The 17182-nt window shown below is 41.0% G+C and overlaps 1 protein-coding gene across 1 annotated transcript in view; it reads right to left on the reverse strand.

Moving 5' to 3' along the window:
• Nucleotides 1-5866: 5866 nt before the first annotated feature.
• Nucleotides 5867-17182, reverse strand: part of LOC120058227 (activin receptor type-1-like) — a 37181-nt gene continuing 25865 nt past the window's right edge. The window contains exons 7-12 of the mRNA XM_039006731.1: nt 15990-16089; nt 15086-15232; nt 14495-14770; nt 9930-10127; nt 7477-7607; nt 5867-6997 (exon numbers count right to left, since the gene is read on the reverse strand). Coding sequence (XP_038862659.1) covers nt 6863-6997; nt 7477-7607; nt 9930-10127; nt 14495-14770; nt 15086-15232; nt 15990-16089 — 987 coding nt within the window. The 3' untranslated portion in view covers nt 5867-6862. The remainder of the gene's footprint in view (nt 6998-7476; nt 7608-9929; nt 10128-14494; nt 14771-15085; nt 15233-15989; nt 16090-17182) is intronic.

Below are 17182 nucleotides of genomic sequence, written 5' to 3' on the forward strand. Positions count from 1 at the left end.
TGTGCCACAATGGAGCACTTTGACAGTTTACAGTAAAGAAAACAATTGCAGTGCATCTGTTTTATTGTCTTATGTAAATAATTGAGAGAATTTATGAAGAATGACAACCTTTCAACGGAGCCTGATTTCTTTATTTACCTAAGAATGTTTACTCATTAGAAAAATGTAAAGTTATCTCCTGTATCATCAAAGTCTATTTTGCAAAATGATGAAATAGACTTTGATACTGAAGATTATACCATGGGCCATTGCATCTCAGAGGCCTAAGACAGCAAGTAATAATAAGTAAACTTAGTATTGTTTACTGTGTTTGGCCTCAGACGCAGAGGCCTATAGCCCTGTAGATAATCATGGCGTTCTGCAATGAATAGACGGTCAGGATGGTCCACCAGGTAAACAGGCTGTTCCGGTCCTGCATCTTCTTGTGACCTATTGAAAATAGTACAATATTGATATAGCAAATTAAGATGCATTATGTATGCTTTTTGGTTTGATGACAAAACAAAGTAGCCTACACACCTGTGGAAGTTTGACGCTTTCAGGGTCCGACTCCAGCTCCAACTGACAGGCCTTTGTTGTTTTTGAAGGGGTAAGGCCAAATCAAATTCAAATCAAATGTAATTTGTTGTCTGCTTTGTAAAAAACAGGGTGTAGACTAACAGTGAAATTATTACTTATGGGCCCTTCCCAACAATGCAGAGAGAATGAAAAGGCAAACTGTCTGTGTATGTAAATATCTAATTTCATATTACATTTTGTTTCCTAATGCCTACACAATGTGATTGAGCATTTCAGTGGCCCAAGGGAGATAAAGCAAGATAAATTGACAAATATGAGTTTTATAAAAATAAACACAAAGTGACTTAGACAAAGTGACAATTTTAAAATGACATTTAAAAGGCTGCATGGGGGCTTTAATCTTCTCTGAACAATTTGAGAACATGACTTTAAATAGAACCATGAGTAAACATTATGCTGAAGTACTGAAATCCCCACAAAAGAACGGTAACATTCTCTGAACTATTTGAGAACATTCCCAATGTCAAACCAGTTGGAGAATGTTCCTAGAACGTTACCAACATTTAAATGAAATGTAACCATTTTTGAACTTTTAGGAAACATTCTGTTAAAGTAATGAAATACCAAGAAAATAAAGTTTTTGTCAAGTTCCTTGAAAATGTGCTGCTGATAATGTTCCAAAGCCAAGCAACGACCCTGCACAATTCCCAGAAAGTTGTGGGAAAGTTATATGCAAAATAACCATAGGACAACCACTCTCTCACCAAGCTCTAAGAAACATATGGTTCTCAGAACATTATGTGCTTGCTTGGTCTAGCCCACTGATAAAGACAAGTGAATGAGAGAGGCTGAATATCCTGGTCTGTTTAATCCATATAAATTGTGGAGCACACACTTGTCTGTGATGAACAAAAACTGCAGCCTACATTCAATCAATGTTCCATTTATAAAATTGTCCTGTGCTTGGGTTTTCCCAAAACATCATAGCAGTAAAATTAAAAAATTGTTTGTGAGGTATGATGACTCACCTCTGCATCTGGCACCACAATCAACTGCATTCTCCTTTTCTCATTCACCTATGTAGGCATATCAGAAGCCAATATCACCATGATCCAGTAAAGCATATTGTCACCAGAATCAACATCTACGATAAGCAATATTTAGATTTCCCTTTTCACTATCTATAAACTCGTTTCAGAACTGCTTATAATCCCTATATCATGTTTTTAAAAAGGTACCTTGATATAAAGTGATGCATCTACCAACGAGTTGTCCATCTAAAACCAATGGTCAAAAAATCTGATACATTTGTAAGTCACCAGGGATACCAAAAACACCTCGTCAACAGCCAGTGAAACTGGAGGGCGCCAAATTCAAAACAGATATCCCATAATTAAAATTCCTCAAACATACATGTATTTTACACCATTTTAAAGATACACTTGTAAATCCAGCCACAGTGTCCGATTTCAAAAAGGCTTTAAGACGAAAGCAAACCAAACGATTATGTTAGGTCAGAGCCAAGTCACAGAAAAACACAGCCATTTTTCCAGCCAAAGAGAGGAGTCACAAAAAGCAGAAATATAGATAAAATGAATCACTAACCTTTGATGATCTTCATCAGATGACACTCATAGGACGTCATGTTACACAATACATGTATGTTTTGTTCGGTAAAGTTCATATTTATTTCCAAAAATCATTGTTTACATTGGCGCGTTATGTTCAGTAGTTCCAAAACATCCGGTGATTTTGCAGAGAGCCACATCAATTTACAGAAAAAGTCATTATAAATGTTGATGAAAATACAAGTGTTATACATGGAATTTTAGATCCACTTCTCCTTAATGCAATCGCTGTGTCAGATTTCAAAAAAACTTTACGGAAAAAGCAAACCATGCAATAATCGGAGTACGGCGCTCAGACGACAAATTAACCCAAAGAGATATCCGCCATGTTGGAGTCAACAGAAGTCAGAACTAGCATTATAAATATTCACTTACCTTTGATGATCTTCATCAGAATGCACTCCCAGGAATCCCAGTTCCACAATAAATGTTTGTTTTGTTCAATAATGTCCATCATTTATGTCCAAATTCCTCCTTGTTGTTCGCGCGTTCAGTACACAATCTAAACTCACGACGCGCGGGCAGGTCCAGGCAAAAGTTCAGATGAAAAGTCATATTACAGTTCGTAGAAACATGTCAAACTAAGTATAGAATCAATCTTTAGGATGTTAACATAAATCTTCAATAATGTTCCAACAGGAGAATTCCTTTGTCTTCAGAAATGCAATGGAACTCAAGCTAACGCTCACATGAACGCGCATGGTCAGCTCATGGCAGACCTTACTCAATCCCCTCTCATTCGCCCCCACTTCACAGTAGAAGCATCAAACAAGGTTCTAAAGACTGTTGACATCTAGTGGAAGCCTTAGGAAGTGCAACATGACCCCATTTCCACTGTATCTTGGATAAGCAAAGAGTTGAAAAACTAAAAACCTCAGATTTCCTGGTTGGATTTTTCTCAGGTTTTTGCCTGCCATATGAGTTCTGTTATACTCACAGACATCAAACAGTTATAGAAACTTCTGAGTGTTTTCTATACAAATATACTAATAATATGCATATCCTAGCATCTGGGCCTGAGTAGCAGGCAGTTTACTCTGGGCACGCTTTTCATCCGGACGTGAAAATACTGCCCCCTACCCCAACACAATTGTTTTAATTAAACTGATGAAAAGCCATGGTGAATGCTATCTACAAATGCTGGGAGGTGCTATATCTGTAAAAGACTGTTCCTACTGTTTCAAATGTGTAGGGATTCACCAGAGCTGGACACAACCTTGCAGCTGTACAATCAAAGCCATTACACCAAGGTGTCTGACTGCGCCCCGAAGTGAAATCACAAGTGATTTACTTCAGCCTCTGTGTTTAACTTGGCGCCAAACCTACATGGTACAATAGCCAGGACACTGCACTAGCACCATATGCTGTATGCACCCTGTATGCTGTCTGTTCTACGGTGCCTCAAGCACCGGCATACCTCCTGGTCAGGTCACGTGGTCAGGAAAAACTCTAAGCCCCATCTATGGCCTCTTGGCAACACCATCCCAGTTATGAAACCAATGTAGTACATCTGGAAAAACGGTTTAGAAAAGTCCCTGCACTTCTCTGATCAACAGTCCCTCAACCCCTGACATGCCTCTGGTGTAGTCTGGGACTCTGTCCTCCATATCAGGTCCCTAATGTAGATCTAAGTGCTGTAACTTTCAGAATGTAGAGGTCAGCCAACTGGGCAACAGAATAAGGTTAAGGGTATTCCATATACAGACCAAGTCCAACAACCACTCGAGAGTACCGTACTATTTACTGAACTCTTGCAGGATAGTGGAACTTGATAAAGCGCGCTTCTTTATTGACCAATGCATCCTTAGCCTTCATCAGGTTTTAACAATAAACACTTATCAACTTCCACTGTCCTTCAAGAATAGATTGATTTCCTCTTGCACCTTAGTTGAAGAGCGAGGTAGTGTTCCCTTCTCTTTCTATGGTCTGTAAATCCAAAGTGAATCTGACGGAAGGCCTCCCATACAGCTACCTGCATGAAAATCACTACACAACAGCCATGGGTGACCGCATTGCAATCACTATTTTAAGTCTGCTAAATGACTAAAATGGAAATGTAATGCATTTCCATAGTAACCCATTACGAAACTATTAGCAAAGCCACGTTGAACGCGGGGGTTCTATTCGCTTTTCATTCTCACATGATCTCTCTATTCTTCAAGGCCAAGGCTACCTACAGTACATGCTGTCCCTGGACGAATAGCACAGCTTCCGAAGATTGAAAGAACGAGAGAGAAAGCAACAGAGGGAAAGAGAACGAGAGAGGGCTGTGTGTGTTTTCCAGGTGTCAGGCTGCGTAGGAAGTTGAAAAAGCAACTGCTTCAAAGAAAATTATTTGCCAGCTTAGTGACGAAGTTGGAGAAATGAACTCTAGAAATGAATACGAAGAATTCAAGGCCCTCAGGATCTCTTGAGCTCTGTTGAATGATCACCACCACCACAGCAACACTTTGCTTCAATGTTTTAATTGAAAAGCTACCAAACCTAAAAGCTGAGGGAAAACAAGTACACAAATAATATGCATTACTGTCATCTTGCAGTGCTGTAGTGGGAATTAGTCGAAAATCATTTCCTCCATTTGCATGTAAATGGGGAGCATAGTGAGTGAACAACTGCCCGTATACACAAAGCAGCAAAATGAGACCTTGTTAAAAACTACATCTGGTCATTGTGGATCAGTTCACAGTAGCACAGTCAGGAGACCGTTCACATGACCAGTTAATAATGACCATGAGTGAGTCCCGAAAGGCACATTATTCCGTATAAAGTGCTCTACTTTTGACCAGATCACTATTGGCCTCGGTCAAAAGTAGTGCACTATATAGGGAATAGGGTGCCATTTGGGACACTTCCTAGGATGTTGTCTATAAAATATGCTCATTTGGAGATGCTCATTTTGGGTGCAACAGTCAGTCCTGGCAGACAACTGACATATCCATTGCTTTGCTCTTTACCGGCCCCATGCTGATTCAGGAATACAAATGAGTGCAGGTGACACCATTTACAGTACCATTCTAGACTTGCCTTTTGTTTCTCTTCGGGCAACTGCTCCACAATTTAAGCAGTTCAATTTAGTCATTAGGGCCTAGAATACCCTCTGACATTTCCCAAATTAAAATGTATTTGTTGCATTTTACAACCGAGATTGAGCTGTGTTTAATATGGAAATGGATTAACATGCCCTACATACTTTGCTGCATTTCATTATTTGTTTAGTAGTCGACAAGCTGGACACAAGAAAAGTTCCTTTGTGCAGTGAACAGCTTACGTCTCTGCTACAGGTCAGTAAGACTTTAGGGGCGGCACTATGCCAAGGCAAAGGAACTGTCTAGTCCGGGAGGACAAAGGAAAATATGCAGAGCTGATGAAATTAAAATACACTCTGGATTTGCATAACAACCACTGCTAATACTCACCACGAGCATATTACTTATCCTGACATAGTTGCAAAACTGTGTTAACGTTCACAAACTTCCCAGGTTTTCCAGCAATTTATTCCGACCTAAATTCTGTGAATCTTCCAACTGTCATTTCTGGAAAAACCAGAGGATTTTGGAAGGTTACCAGACTTTTGCAAACCTATCACGGCATGTAAAAAAGTTCAAGTTTAGGTAGAGATGTGCAGAGCTCCGCGGTGGGCAAATATTGTGGGGAATATATTTTGATGAGGGGGAAAAAGGTTAATTTGATGTTGTAACTGACAGATGAGACAGAGCATCTATGTTTTTCTCTATTTAATTCATAGAAATCACTACTTGATATAAAATGTTAAAAGAAAAAGAAAAAAAGGCTGAAGTTTGACTTCAATTACTTTGACAATGCACAAATTAAGACAATATTACTTTACAGGCATAACTTCTGCTCCTGTATGAATTGAGTTCAGCATCATCTAGTAAATATTTGATTTGCTCTTTTAGGATTTGTCTCAATTAAGCTGATGAAACAACCAAACAAAAGAACAGGTACATAATGTGAAATGTATGGCGATATAAAAAGTTTCTGTGACAGGATACGTTAGACGACATCGCCAAAGTAAGAAGTAAAGAGTGGCTATAACTGTCTGCAGCACAATTCTACAACACAGTGTGTTAGCTAAATACGTTACAGGTCGGATGAAATACCAAGAGAATTGTTCTAACAATATTGTAAACAGCAGTGCACGAGAGATGCAGTGAAAGCAAAAAACTCTTTTTTCCTCATTCTGATTACTGGAGTTTGTGTGAACTATAAAACAAAACATTTTTGGCACGTTGTTTTTTCTCTCCAAATGCATCAGCAACAGTGCAAGCCAGGAATGCAAAGATTGCTAGTGCAATAAACAGCAATAAAGCACGGCCAATATTGCTAAATGAAATATGTTCAGACATTTCTCAGAAAAATCGGCAGCTCTAAAGCGATATACAGTACTCAAATGCCCAGGTAACAGTTTCTTCCTTGAAGAACGTGACTATTAGTTCAATATTCCTATATCTTAAAAAGGGATAGTCACCTAATATCCAAGACTATTGGCAGTCTTAAATGCCCTGTAAGCCATCTTTGGATGCCAAAATGTGTCCCACCAAGTGTTTAAAATAAATACAAATGTGCCACTTTAAGAGCACTGAGCCCAACCGGTCCATTTTCTCCTGTGTGTTGTCCAGGGGAACCGAACTGCCTGCTGGATGTCTTTAAAGGCCTTTAGGTCTCCTCTCCCTGCGCACCAACAAGGAAGAAGCTCAACAGTCCGTTTTAATTTTGTCCAGAGAGTTGTCGATTTTTGTCAGAGTCTTTTTGATGCGTAGCGCCGTTAATCTGGCGGATGGATTCTGGTACCAGCACTCCTTCATAAGTTTTGCGATGGACGTTAAAGTCTGGAAAGCAAGAGGAAATCAGAGTTAAAAATCCATTAAAGTTCACTTAAAAAAATAATAAAAAATCAAGTGTGTAAGTGTATAGTTTCGCAAAGCAAAGGGTAAAGCAATTATTCTTAAAATCAAATTTAAAAAAATTACACAGAATTGCAGATGTTATCACAGGTGCAGCGAAAATAACAAATATCAGAATGAGTAATATAAAAGGCTAGAATTCTAAGCAAAAATTAATTCTAAGCACAAAAGACTAACTGCCAATCAGACCGTATTATGTTTTCAATGGAGCTGGGAAATGCGGTTGGCGGCTGACAAGCTGTTTACAGAGACATGTAACCGTCTGATGAGCAAGGACAACCTAGCAGACAGCGCAGCATTCTGCACAGTTTATAAATAGACAGATTTGGAGAGGCTCATTCCTTATGAAAACATATATTAGCTAGTTCTCTCTCCACCTCTGCTTGTCTCATCTCTGTACTCACTGGATCTGAGAACCATCTGTTGGGGATGTTGGGTCTCTGCTGGTCCACACACACCACCTTCTTCATGTCTTCAAAGCTGGGGTCGCTGGGCACCGCATCATGGAAGGGAGGCTTGTAGTCCTCTACAATGCCTACACACAGAGTATGTGGGAGAATACACAACATATAAATGTCTATGCGATCTCACATTAAACCGCATGGGAATTTTAATATTGAGCAATATGCAAGTGTAACAGAGAATAGGAAAAATACATGACAGAAAAATCCATAAAATCTGCCAAATGGGGTTTTATACTGTATTTCATCCTACTTAATGACAGAAATATGTTAGCCAAGTAAAAGTGACACAAAACAAAACGTGAAATAGCATAGAAAAACGCTAACAAGGTGCTTTGTTTGCATAGTTCTCACTTGCTACTTGTGTACTAGGTGGAAACCCATGGGGAAAGTACATCATTTAACTGTGTGGAGAAAGCAAGATCCATTTCAGATAAGATGCCAGCGCCTCTAGTCCCAGACTAGACCACAGACACGGGGGAGAGTTGTCTGTCCTCCTCTGAAGTCACATTCACTCATTTCCTCAATGAGACTGTCAGCCCAAGTATTGATTTGTTCTGTCAATGGTCAACACAACTTTATGCATAGCAAAGTGATACGGCGGTTTTGCTATTAGATTGCTAAACACTTCCTCTAAAAGTGGAGAATTCAATTCTCAAAAATCCAGCTGGACATTATGTTCTACATACAGTTGAAGTTGGAAGTTTACATACACTTTGGTTGGAGTCATTAAAGCTCGTTTTTTCAACCACTCCACAAATTTCTTGTTAACAAACTATAGTTTTGGCATGTCGGTTAGGACATCTACTTTGTGCATGACACAAGTAATTTTTCCAACAATTGTTTACAGATTATTTCACTGTATCACAATTCTAATGGGTCAGAAGTTACATACACTAAGTTGACTGTGCCTTTAAACAGCTTGGAAAATTCCAGAAAATGATGTCATGGCTTTAAAAGCTTCTGATATGCTAATTGACATCATTTGAGTCAATTGGACGTGTACCTGTGGATGTATTTCAAGGCCTACCTTCAAACTCAGTGCCTCTTTGCTTGACATCATTGGAAAATCAAAAGAAACCAGCCAAGACCTCAGAAAAAAAAATTGTAGACCTCCACAAGTCTGGTTCATCCTTGGGAGCAATTTCCAAATGCCTGAAGGTACCACATTCATCTGTACAAACAATAGTACGCAAGTATGAACACCATGGGACCACGCAGCTGTCATACCGCTCAGGAAGGAGACCCGTTCTGTCTACTTGAGATGAACGTGCTTTGGTGCGAAAAGTGCAAATCAATCCCAGAACAACAGCAAAGGACCTTGTGAAGATGCTTTTACATAACCTGAAAGGCCGCTCAGCAAGGAATAAACCACTGCTCCAAAACCGCAATAAAAAAGCCAGACTACAGTTTGCAACTGCACATGGGGACAAATATTGTACTTTTTGGAGAAATTTCCTCTGGTCTGATGAAACAAAAATAGAACTGTTTGGCCATAATGACCATTGTTATGTTTGGAGGTAAAAGGGGAACGCTTGCAAGCCGAAGAACACCATCCCAACCGTGAAGCACAGGGGTGGCAGCATCATGTTGTGGGGGTGCTTTCCTGCAGGAGGGACTGGTGCACTTCACAAAATAGATGGCATCATGAGGACGGAAAATTATGTGGATATATTGAAGCAATATCAAGCCATCAGTCAGGAAGTTAAAGCTTGGTTGCAAATGGGTCTTCCAAATGGACAATGACCCCACACATACTTCCAAAGTTGTGGCAAAATGGCTTAAGGACAACAAAGTCAAGGTATTGGAGTGGCCATCACAAAGCGCTGACCTCATTCCTATAGAAAATGTGTGGGAAGAACTGAAAAAGCGTGTGCGAGCAAGGAGGCCTACAAACCTGACTCCGTTACACCAGCTCTGTCAGGAGGAATGAGGATTAACTGTCGGGAATTGTGAAAAACTGAGTTTAAATGTATTTGGCGTAGGGGTAGGTAAACCTCTCACTTCAACTGTATTATGATAGGTTTTGATTATGCCCTGACAGAGACATTAGAGAATATTCCAAGATCAGCATGCATATGCAGACAGACAGGTAACAGAAAGATACCTACAGAAGCTCTGTATAATCAAACTACTACATGACATGTTTAACATGCTTTGTCAAATAGCCCTAAATGCATGACATTCTAGATGTTTGTTTTTAATACTACCTTTTTACTGAATACTTTTTATAGTTGCTGCACTGTTTTAGATGACAGCTTGCAAGTAAGTGTTTCATCGCACTGTGTACACTACACTGTATTCTATGCATATGACAAATCAACTTTGATTTGATGGTCAATGAGTGAAGGAGTGAGAGAGAACAGAAGAAACCATTCAACGTGTATTGTACTGACCGTTGCTGACCGTGCTCCTTGCAATCTCCCACAGGACCAGGCCAAAGGCCCAGATGTCCACTCTCTTGAAGGACTCAAAGCAGTCCATCTGGATGGAGTCGTCCAAGACCTCTGGGGCCATGTAGCGCTTCGTGCCCACTTTAGGGTTGTTGCCCACGTCTAACTCGTTTGTGTCTTGGAAATGCATCACAGCAAGACCTAGGACAGAAAACATTTTTTAATCATTAAAAGGATTCAAAATATGCTGTCTATGGACCAAAATGATTGTCCTTATTAAATTAATATATCTAAAGCACAGTATACTGTCCTCTGTTGGATGTGATTAGACACAAAAAAAAAAAAATAGCTTAGAACTGTTGTCAAAAACAACCATATTTATCCAATATCAAATTATGCCACGATCGTATCACAACAAAAACAACTCATCAACATCCTGTTTGTGAGCAGAATGCAGCACATAAACAACTTAAAAGGGATGACGGTCGTGACCTTAGTAGTAGTCTCAATGAGTAGTCAGAGCTACCTGAAATGACTCACACTTTTATCATTGGCACCGAGAACTTTGAGTTTGGGACATGAGTGCTCCTTAATGCATGTTTGGTTAAGGCTTAAAGAGCTTCCTGCTCTGTTCTTCCTCTAATGCTAAAAAAAAAAAAACAGGGTAGATGGAGGGAAGAGTGTTGGAGTGGTTTGGTATTTGGTATTTTATTAGGATCCCCATTAGCTGTTGCAAAAGCAGCAGCTACTCTTCCTGGGGTCCACACAACCTGAAACATAATACAGAATGACATAACACAGAACATCAAGACAACAGCAGCTCATGGACAGAACTACATACATTTGTTTAAAAGGCACACGTAGTCTACATATCAATGCATATGAGATGAGTTGAGTTGGTTCAGGTTATTAAATCAACCTACACAAGATCATCCACATGTATCCATCACATTTTAATAATGCTGTAGAACTTTGTTCTAAAGCTGTATCCGTACCCATTGGATGCAGTGATCACAATATAGTGGCTATATCCAGGAAAGCCGAAGTTCCAACAGCTGGGCCTAAAATAGTGTATAAGAGATCATACAAAAGATTTTGCTGTGACTCTTATGTGGACGATGTTAAAAATATTTGTTGGTCTGATGTGATTTATGAGGAGCATCCAGATGCTGCATTTTATGAATTTATGAAACTGCTTCTTCCAATATTGATAAACATGCACCTGTTAAGAAACTGACTGTTAGAACTGTTAAGGCTCCATGGATCGATGAGGAATTGAAAAACTGTATGGTTGAAAGTGATGGGGCAAAAGGAGTGGCTAATAAGTCTGGCTGTACATCTGACTGGCTGACTTACTGCAAATTGAGAAATTATGTGACTAAACTCAACAAAAAGAAGAAACTTTTTTATGAAGCCAAGATCAATGATATAAAGAATGATGGGGAAAATGTACTTTAAATGAAATTATGGGCAGAAAGACAAATTAAAATTCTAGCCTTTTATTTAATTGAATCAGATGGCTTATTCATCACAAAACCATTTGATGTTGCCAATTATTTCAATGATTATTTCATTGACAAATTGGGGAAACTTAGGCAGGAAATGCCCACGAGAAACAGTGAGCAATTATATTCATGCATAAAAAATCAAATAATGAAAGGAAAGCCGTGCAAGTTTTGAATTTTGTAAAGTTCGTGGGAGAGGTGAGAAATTATTGTTATCCATCAATAATGACAAACCTCCTGGCATTGACAACTTAGATGGAAAGCTACGGAGGATGGTAGCTGACTCTATAGCCACTCCTATCTGTCATATTTTTAATCTGAGCCTAGAGGAAAGTCTTTGTCCTCAGGCCTGGAGGAAAGCCAGTAATTCCACTACCAAAGAGTGGTAAAGCGGCCTTTACTGGTTCAAACAGCAGACCTATAAGCTTGCTGCCCAGCTCTTAGCAAACTGTTGGGAAAAAGTGTGTTTGACCAAATATAATGCTATTTCTCTGTAAACAAATTAACAACATTCTTTCAGCATGCTTATAAAGGGCACTCAACATGTACTGCACTGACACAAATGACTGATGATTGATTGAAATTGATAATAAGATGATTGTGGGAGCTGTACTGTTAGATTTCAGTGCAGCCTTTGATATTATTGACCATAACCTGTTGTTGAAAAAATGTAAGTGCTATGGCTTTTCAACCTCTGTCATATCGTGCATTCAGAGCTATCCATCTAATAGAACTCAACGGGTTTTCTTTAATGGAAGCTTCTCTAATGTCAAACATGTAAAGTGTGGTGTACCGCAGGGCAGCTCTCTAGGCCCTCTACTCTTTCTATTTTTACCAATGACCGGACACTGGCATTAAACAAAGCATGCGTGTCCATGTATGCTGATGATTCAACCATATACGCATCAGCAACCACAGCTAATGAAGTCACTGAAACCCTTAACAAAGAGTTGCAGTCTGTTTTGGAATGGGTGGCCAGTAATAAACTGGTCCTGAACATCTCTAAAACTAAGAGCATTGTATTTGGTACAAATCATTCCTTAAGTGCTGGACCTCAGCTGAATCTGGTGATGAATGGTGTGGCTGTTGAACAAGTTGAGACTAAATTACTTGGCGTTGCCTTAGATTGTAAACTGTCATGGTCAAAACATATAGATTCAATGGTTGCAAAGATGGGGAGAGATCTAGCCGTAATAAAGAGATGCTCTGCTTTTTTGACACCACACTCCAAAAAGCAAGTTCTGCAGGCTTTAGTTTTGTCTAATCTTGATTATTGTCCAGGCGTGTGGTCTAGTGCGGCAAGGAAAGATCTAGTTAAGCTGCAGCTGGCCCAGAACAGAGCGGCATGTTTCGCTCTTAATTGTAATCAGGGCTGAAATAAATACTATGCATGTCTCTCTTGGCTAAGAGTCGAGGAAAGACTGACTGCATCACTTTTTTTTTATAAGAAATATTAATGTGTTGAAAATCCCAAATTGTTTGCCTAGTCAACTTACACAGAGCTCTGACACACACACTTATCCCACCAGACATGCCACCAGGGGTCTTTTCATAGTCCCCAAATCCAGAACAAACTCAAGAAAACGTACAGTATTATATAGAGCCCTTATTGCATGGAATTTCCTTCCATCTCATATTGCTCAAATAAACAGCAAACCTGGTTTCAAAAAACAGATAAAGCAACACCTCGCGGCACAAAGCCTCCCCCCTATTTGACCTAGATAGTTTGTGTCTATGTATTGATATGTAGGCTACATGTGCCTTTTTTTAAATGGATGTATGTAGTTCTGTCCTTGAGCTGTTCTAATGATGTTCTGTATTATGTCATTCTGTATTATGTTTCATGTTTTGAGTGGACCCCAGGAAGAGTAGCTGCTGATGGGGATCCTAATAAAACACCAAATACTTCCGGCTTTGGTCTTTGTCATGGTAGCTAGCAACGTAGGTTATGCTGTATCTCCTCACAGTTCCAGACAGGGCAGGTCACGGGGAAAATTGAAAATAACAAAACAGCAGGGATCTAGACAGCCACAAACCCGGGACAATCCGCGGTCCCAGCCACAATGGCTAACCGTGTCGCGGGCTGCGTTCAAGAAAACCTCGCTAGCTTGATATGCAGATAGCTAGCTGCTAGGCTAGCTGCGACGCCAAATAGCTCCTCAGACCGGCCCTTGGTCGGCAGGATCACTGGAAAGAGACAAGCAGTCCCAGCAACTGCGTCGCATGATCCAAACTATGAAGCTAGATAGCTAGATAGCTACCAAGAACTTTGGTGACAGTTTGCAAAGGCGCTATTACCACCACTGTTTTTTATTTAAATTTTATTTTTATCCCTTTTTCTCCCCAATTCCGTGGTATCAAATTGGTAGTTACAGTCTTGTCCCATCGCTGCAACTCCCGTACGGACTCGGGAGAGGCGAAGGTCGAGAGCCGTGCGTCCTCCGAAACACAACCCAGCCGAGCTGCTTCTTGACACAATGCCCGCTTAGCCTAGAAGCCAGCCACACCAATGTGTCGGAGGAAACACAAGAGTCGCTAGAACGTGATGGTACAAGGACATCCCGGCCGGCCAAGCCTTTCCCTAACCCGGACGACGCTGGGTCAATAGTGCGCCGCCCCATGGGTCTCTATGGTCGCGGCCGGCTGCGACAGAGCCTGAACTCAAACCAGTATCTCTAGTGGCACAGCTAGCACGGCGAGGCAGTGCCTTAGACCACCGCGCCACTCGGGAGGCCCTATTACCACCAATATATAATATGGACACAACAGAAAACGGTCACATTATATAGATTAATTTACAACATCTAAATGAACAACAACCAGTGGAGGCTGGTGGGAGGAGCTATAGGAGGACAGGCTCATTGTAATAGCTGGAATGGAATCGATGGAACGAGTCAAATGTGGTTTCTATATGTTTGATACCGTTCCATTTATTCCATTCCAACCATTACAATGAGCCCGTCCTCCTATAGCTCACCCCACCAGCCTCCTCTGACGACAACCAATACAAATCTTGAATGAACGCATACAGTATGCTTTATATCCACAACACTATGCTCTTACCCAGGTCGGCGATGCAGCACTGGCCGTTCTTGTTGACGAGTATGTTTTTGCTTTTGAGGTCTCGGTGGGCGATGGCCGGCTTGCCCTGGGTACCGAAGATCTCCACGTGGAGGTGTGCCAGGCCGCTGGCGATGGACAAAGCCATGCGCAGACAGCTGGCTGTGTCCAGGGTGCTCAGCTGCAGGTAGTCGTACAGGGAGCCCATCTCGTGGAAGTGTGTGATTAGCCACAGCTGTGTACTCGAGTTTCGGGAAGTCATGTCCGAAGCGATGAAGCCTGCAGCCAAGGACGCACACAGACCGACAGACACACACACACACACACACACACATTAGAGCGCAGGGAAAAGCTGGGAACGGTATTTCTTCAAATTCAATATGACAGACATTTTTTCACTAAAATAAAAAACATTGCCAGACAGATGGGGTGAATCCTAACTCCCACAGGTCAAATGTTCACTTAGTCTTCCATTGACACCAATGCAGGACAAAAAAAACCATTCCACTTCGGTGGGAGTTTGGATTTGCCCCATATAGACCAGCTCCTGTCAGACTGGGTTGCTTCGCCTAGAGCGTATCTGGAGGTACGTACCCAGGATGTTCTCATGCCTCAGCAGCACTGTGTTGTAGATCTCAGTCTCTCTGAACCAGGACTTCTCATCTCTGGAGGAGAAGATCTTCACGGCCACACTCTCCCCCTGCCACTGGCCTCGCCAAACCTCACCGTAGCGCCCCTTACCTATAGCGGGGGAAACAGGGGAGAGATGAGAAAACAGCAGACATTCTCAAGTCCTGCATTCATAAATAATGTTTTCGAGCAGAAGTGCTGACCTAGGATCAGTTTTAGATCATCATTACTAAAATGATATGGACAGGGGTGACCTGATCCCAGATCGGCACTTTGAGATGCTTTGGGAATACAGATCTGGCTTCAAATGACATTCATCAAATACAGTGGAAAAATATCAACCTGCCAAACTATGACAGGAATACCCCCAATATTCCCTCCCAACTCAAAAGTCAGATAATCTCTGTACATAGAGATTGTTTTGCTGATTGTATTGGTTTTATAAAAGGCAGTGTTACACAAAACTGCAGACCATTAGTTAATGGAACACACAGTACCTTTATTTTGGTCATCTTACTCAACTTGACTTTTTGCATGAACTACAACCCCATTTGACACGAAACCAAAAATGTTTGTTAAAAATATTTTTTGTTGGTAGTTACTTTGGCTATCTGGCCAGGTTTCAAACCGAGTTGTAAGAAAACTAAGAACACTTCCAAAAAAAATCTACTCAGAAAACTCCCGGGGTCAGGGAACAGCACGGGCTCTGTTTTGCAAAACAAATCTGTTCCAAAGGCGTTTCACTTTAAGATGTCTTAAAGGGGCATTTTACTCGAAAACCGTGTCCGTGCATACAATGGACGCCCTGATCCTAAACGTACACCTCAGTTACTGAACAAAGAGAGAACAGACTGTATTGGATACTGACCCACACATTCGTTGAGTGTGATTTGTCGGGCGACGGTTCTCTGAACTAGGAAGGGGAGTCCGGAGCCGCTTCCCGACGTGCACGAATGATCCAGCAAATCCTGAGAGAAGGGGAGGGACAGCCAATAAATGAACAGCATCAAGAGGGATCAGATCAGCCGGTAGTCCCTAGATGAAAAAGGTGTCCCAGCCCCGGACATAGCAGAGCATATGGGATTCATTGGAGTCTGATTGGAGTGGGAGTTGTTCATACTGCGCCGTCTCTCGGTCTGGTTAGTGGCCACGCTGCAGAGACGTCGGTCTGTCAAATCAATTTGTATTTGTCACATGCTTCGTAAACAACAGGTGTAGACTAACAGTGAAATGCTTACTTACAGGCCCTTCCAAACAATTCAGAGGATATAAAAAAATAAAATAATAATAGTAACACAAGGAATAAATACAAAATGAGTAACAATAACTTGGCTATATATATATATATATATATATATATACACGTGTGTGTGTGTGTGTGTGTGTGTGTACGCGTATATACACACACTATACACACGGGGTACCAGTAGAGTCGATGTGCAGGGGTACGATGTAATTGATGTAGATATTTACATATAGGTAGGGATAAAGTTTCTAGGCAACAGGATAGATAGACAGTAGCAGCAGTGTATGTGGTAAGTCAAAAGAATTACTGCAAAAAAGGGTCAATGCGGATAGTCTGGGTAGCTATTTGGTTAACTATTAAGCAATCTTATGGCTTGGGGGTAAAAGCTGTTCGGGGTCCGGTTGGTTGGGTCTGTCTGTGTGTCTGGCCTCCCTGGAGCAGCAGAGGGTCCTCTGCTTGGTAAACAGCAGTCCCTGGTGATTAGTGAGCTGAGGGGGCTGATAGATGTGATGTAATCCCAGCCCTAGACTCCAAACAGGCACAATGCTGCTAAGCCTTTAATGTGCATCTTATCTCCAGGCTTCTGCAGGGCACCATGACTGACACAAGGGGGCAGTGTTTAGCAACTCCAAATTTGGCTGAGAAAAACACTAACAAGAAGAGAGGACTAAAATGGAAACATTTAAGAGATAGATACTTAATGCATAAAACAACAGCTGTGTGAAAGCAAGTAAAGGAAAGGAATGCTAAATGGAAGCTGTAAATCCAAATGAGAACTCATTTTGTTGTGAGTTTAACATCCCTGTTTGGTGGGA

The sequence above is a fragment of the Salvelinus namaycush genome, chromosome 13 (genome assembly GCF_016432855.1).
Source record: "Salvelinus namaycush isolate Seneca chromosome 13, SaNama_1.0, whole genome shotgun sequence".
Lineage (NCBI taxonomy): Eukaryota > Metazoa > Chordata > Actinopteri > Salmoniformes > Salmonidae > Salvelinus > Salvelinus namaycush.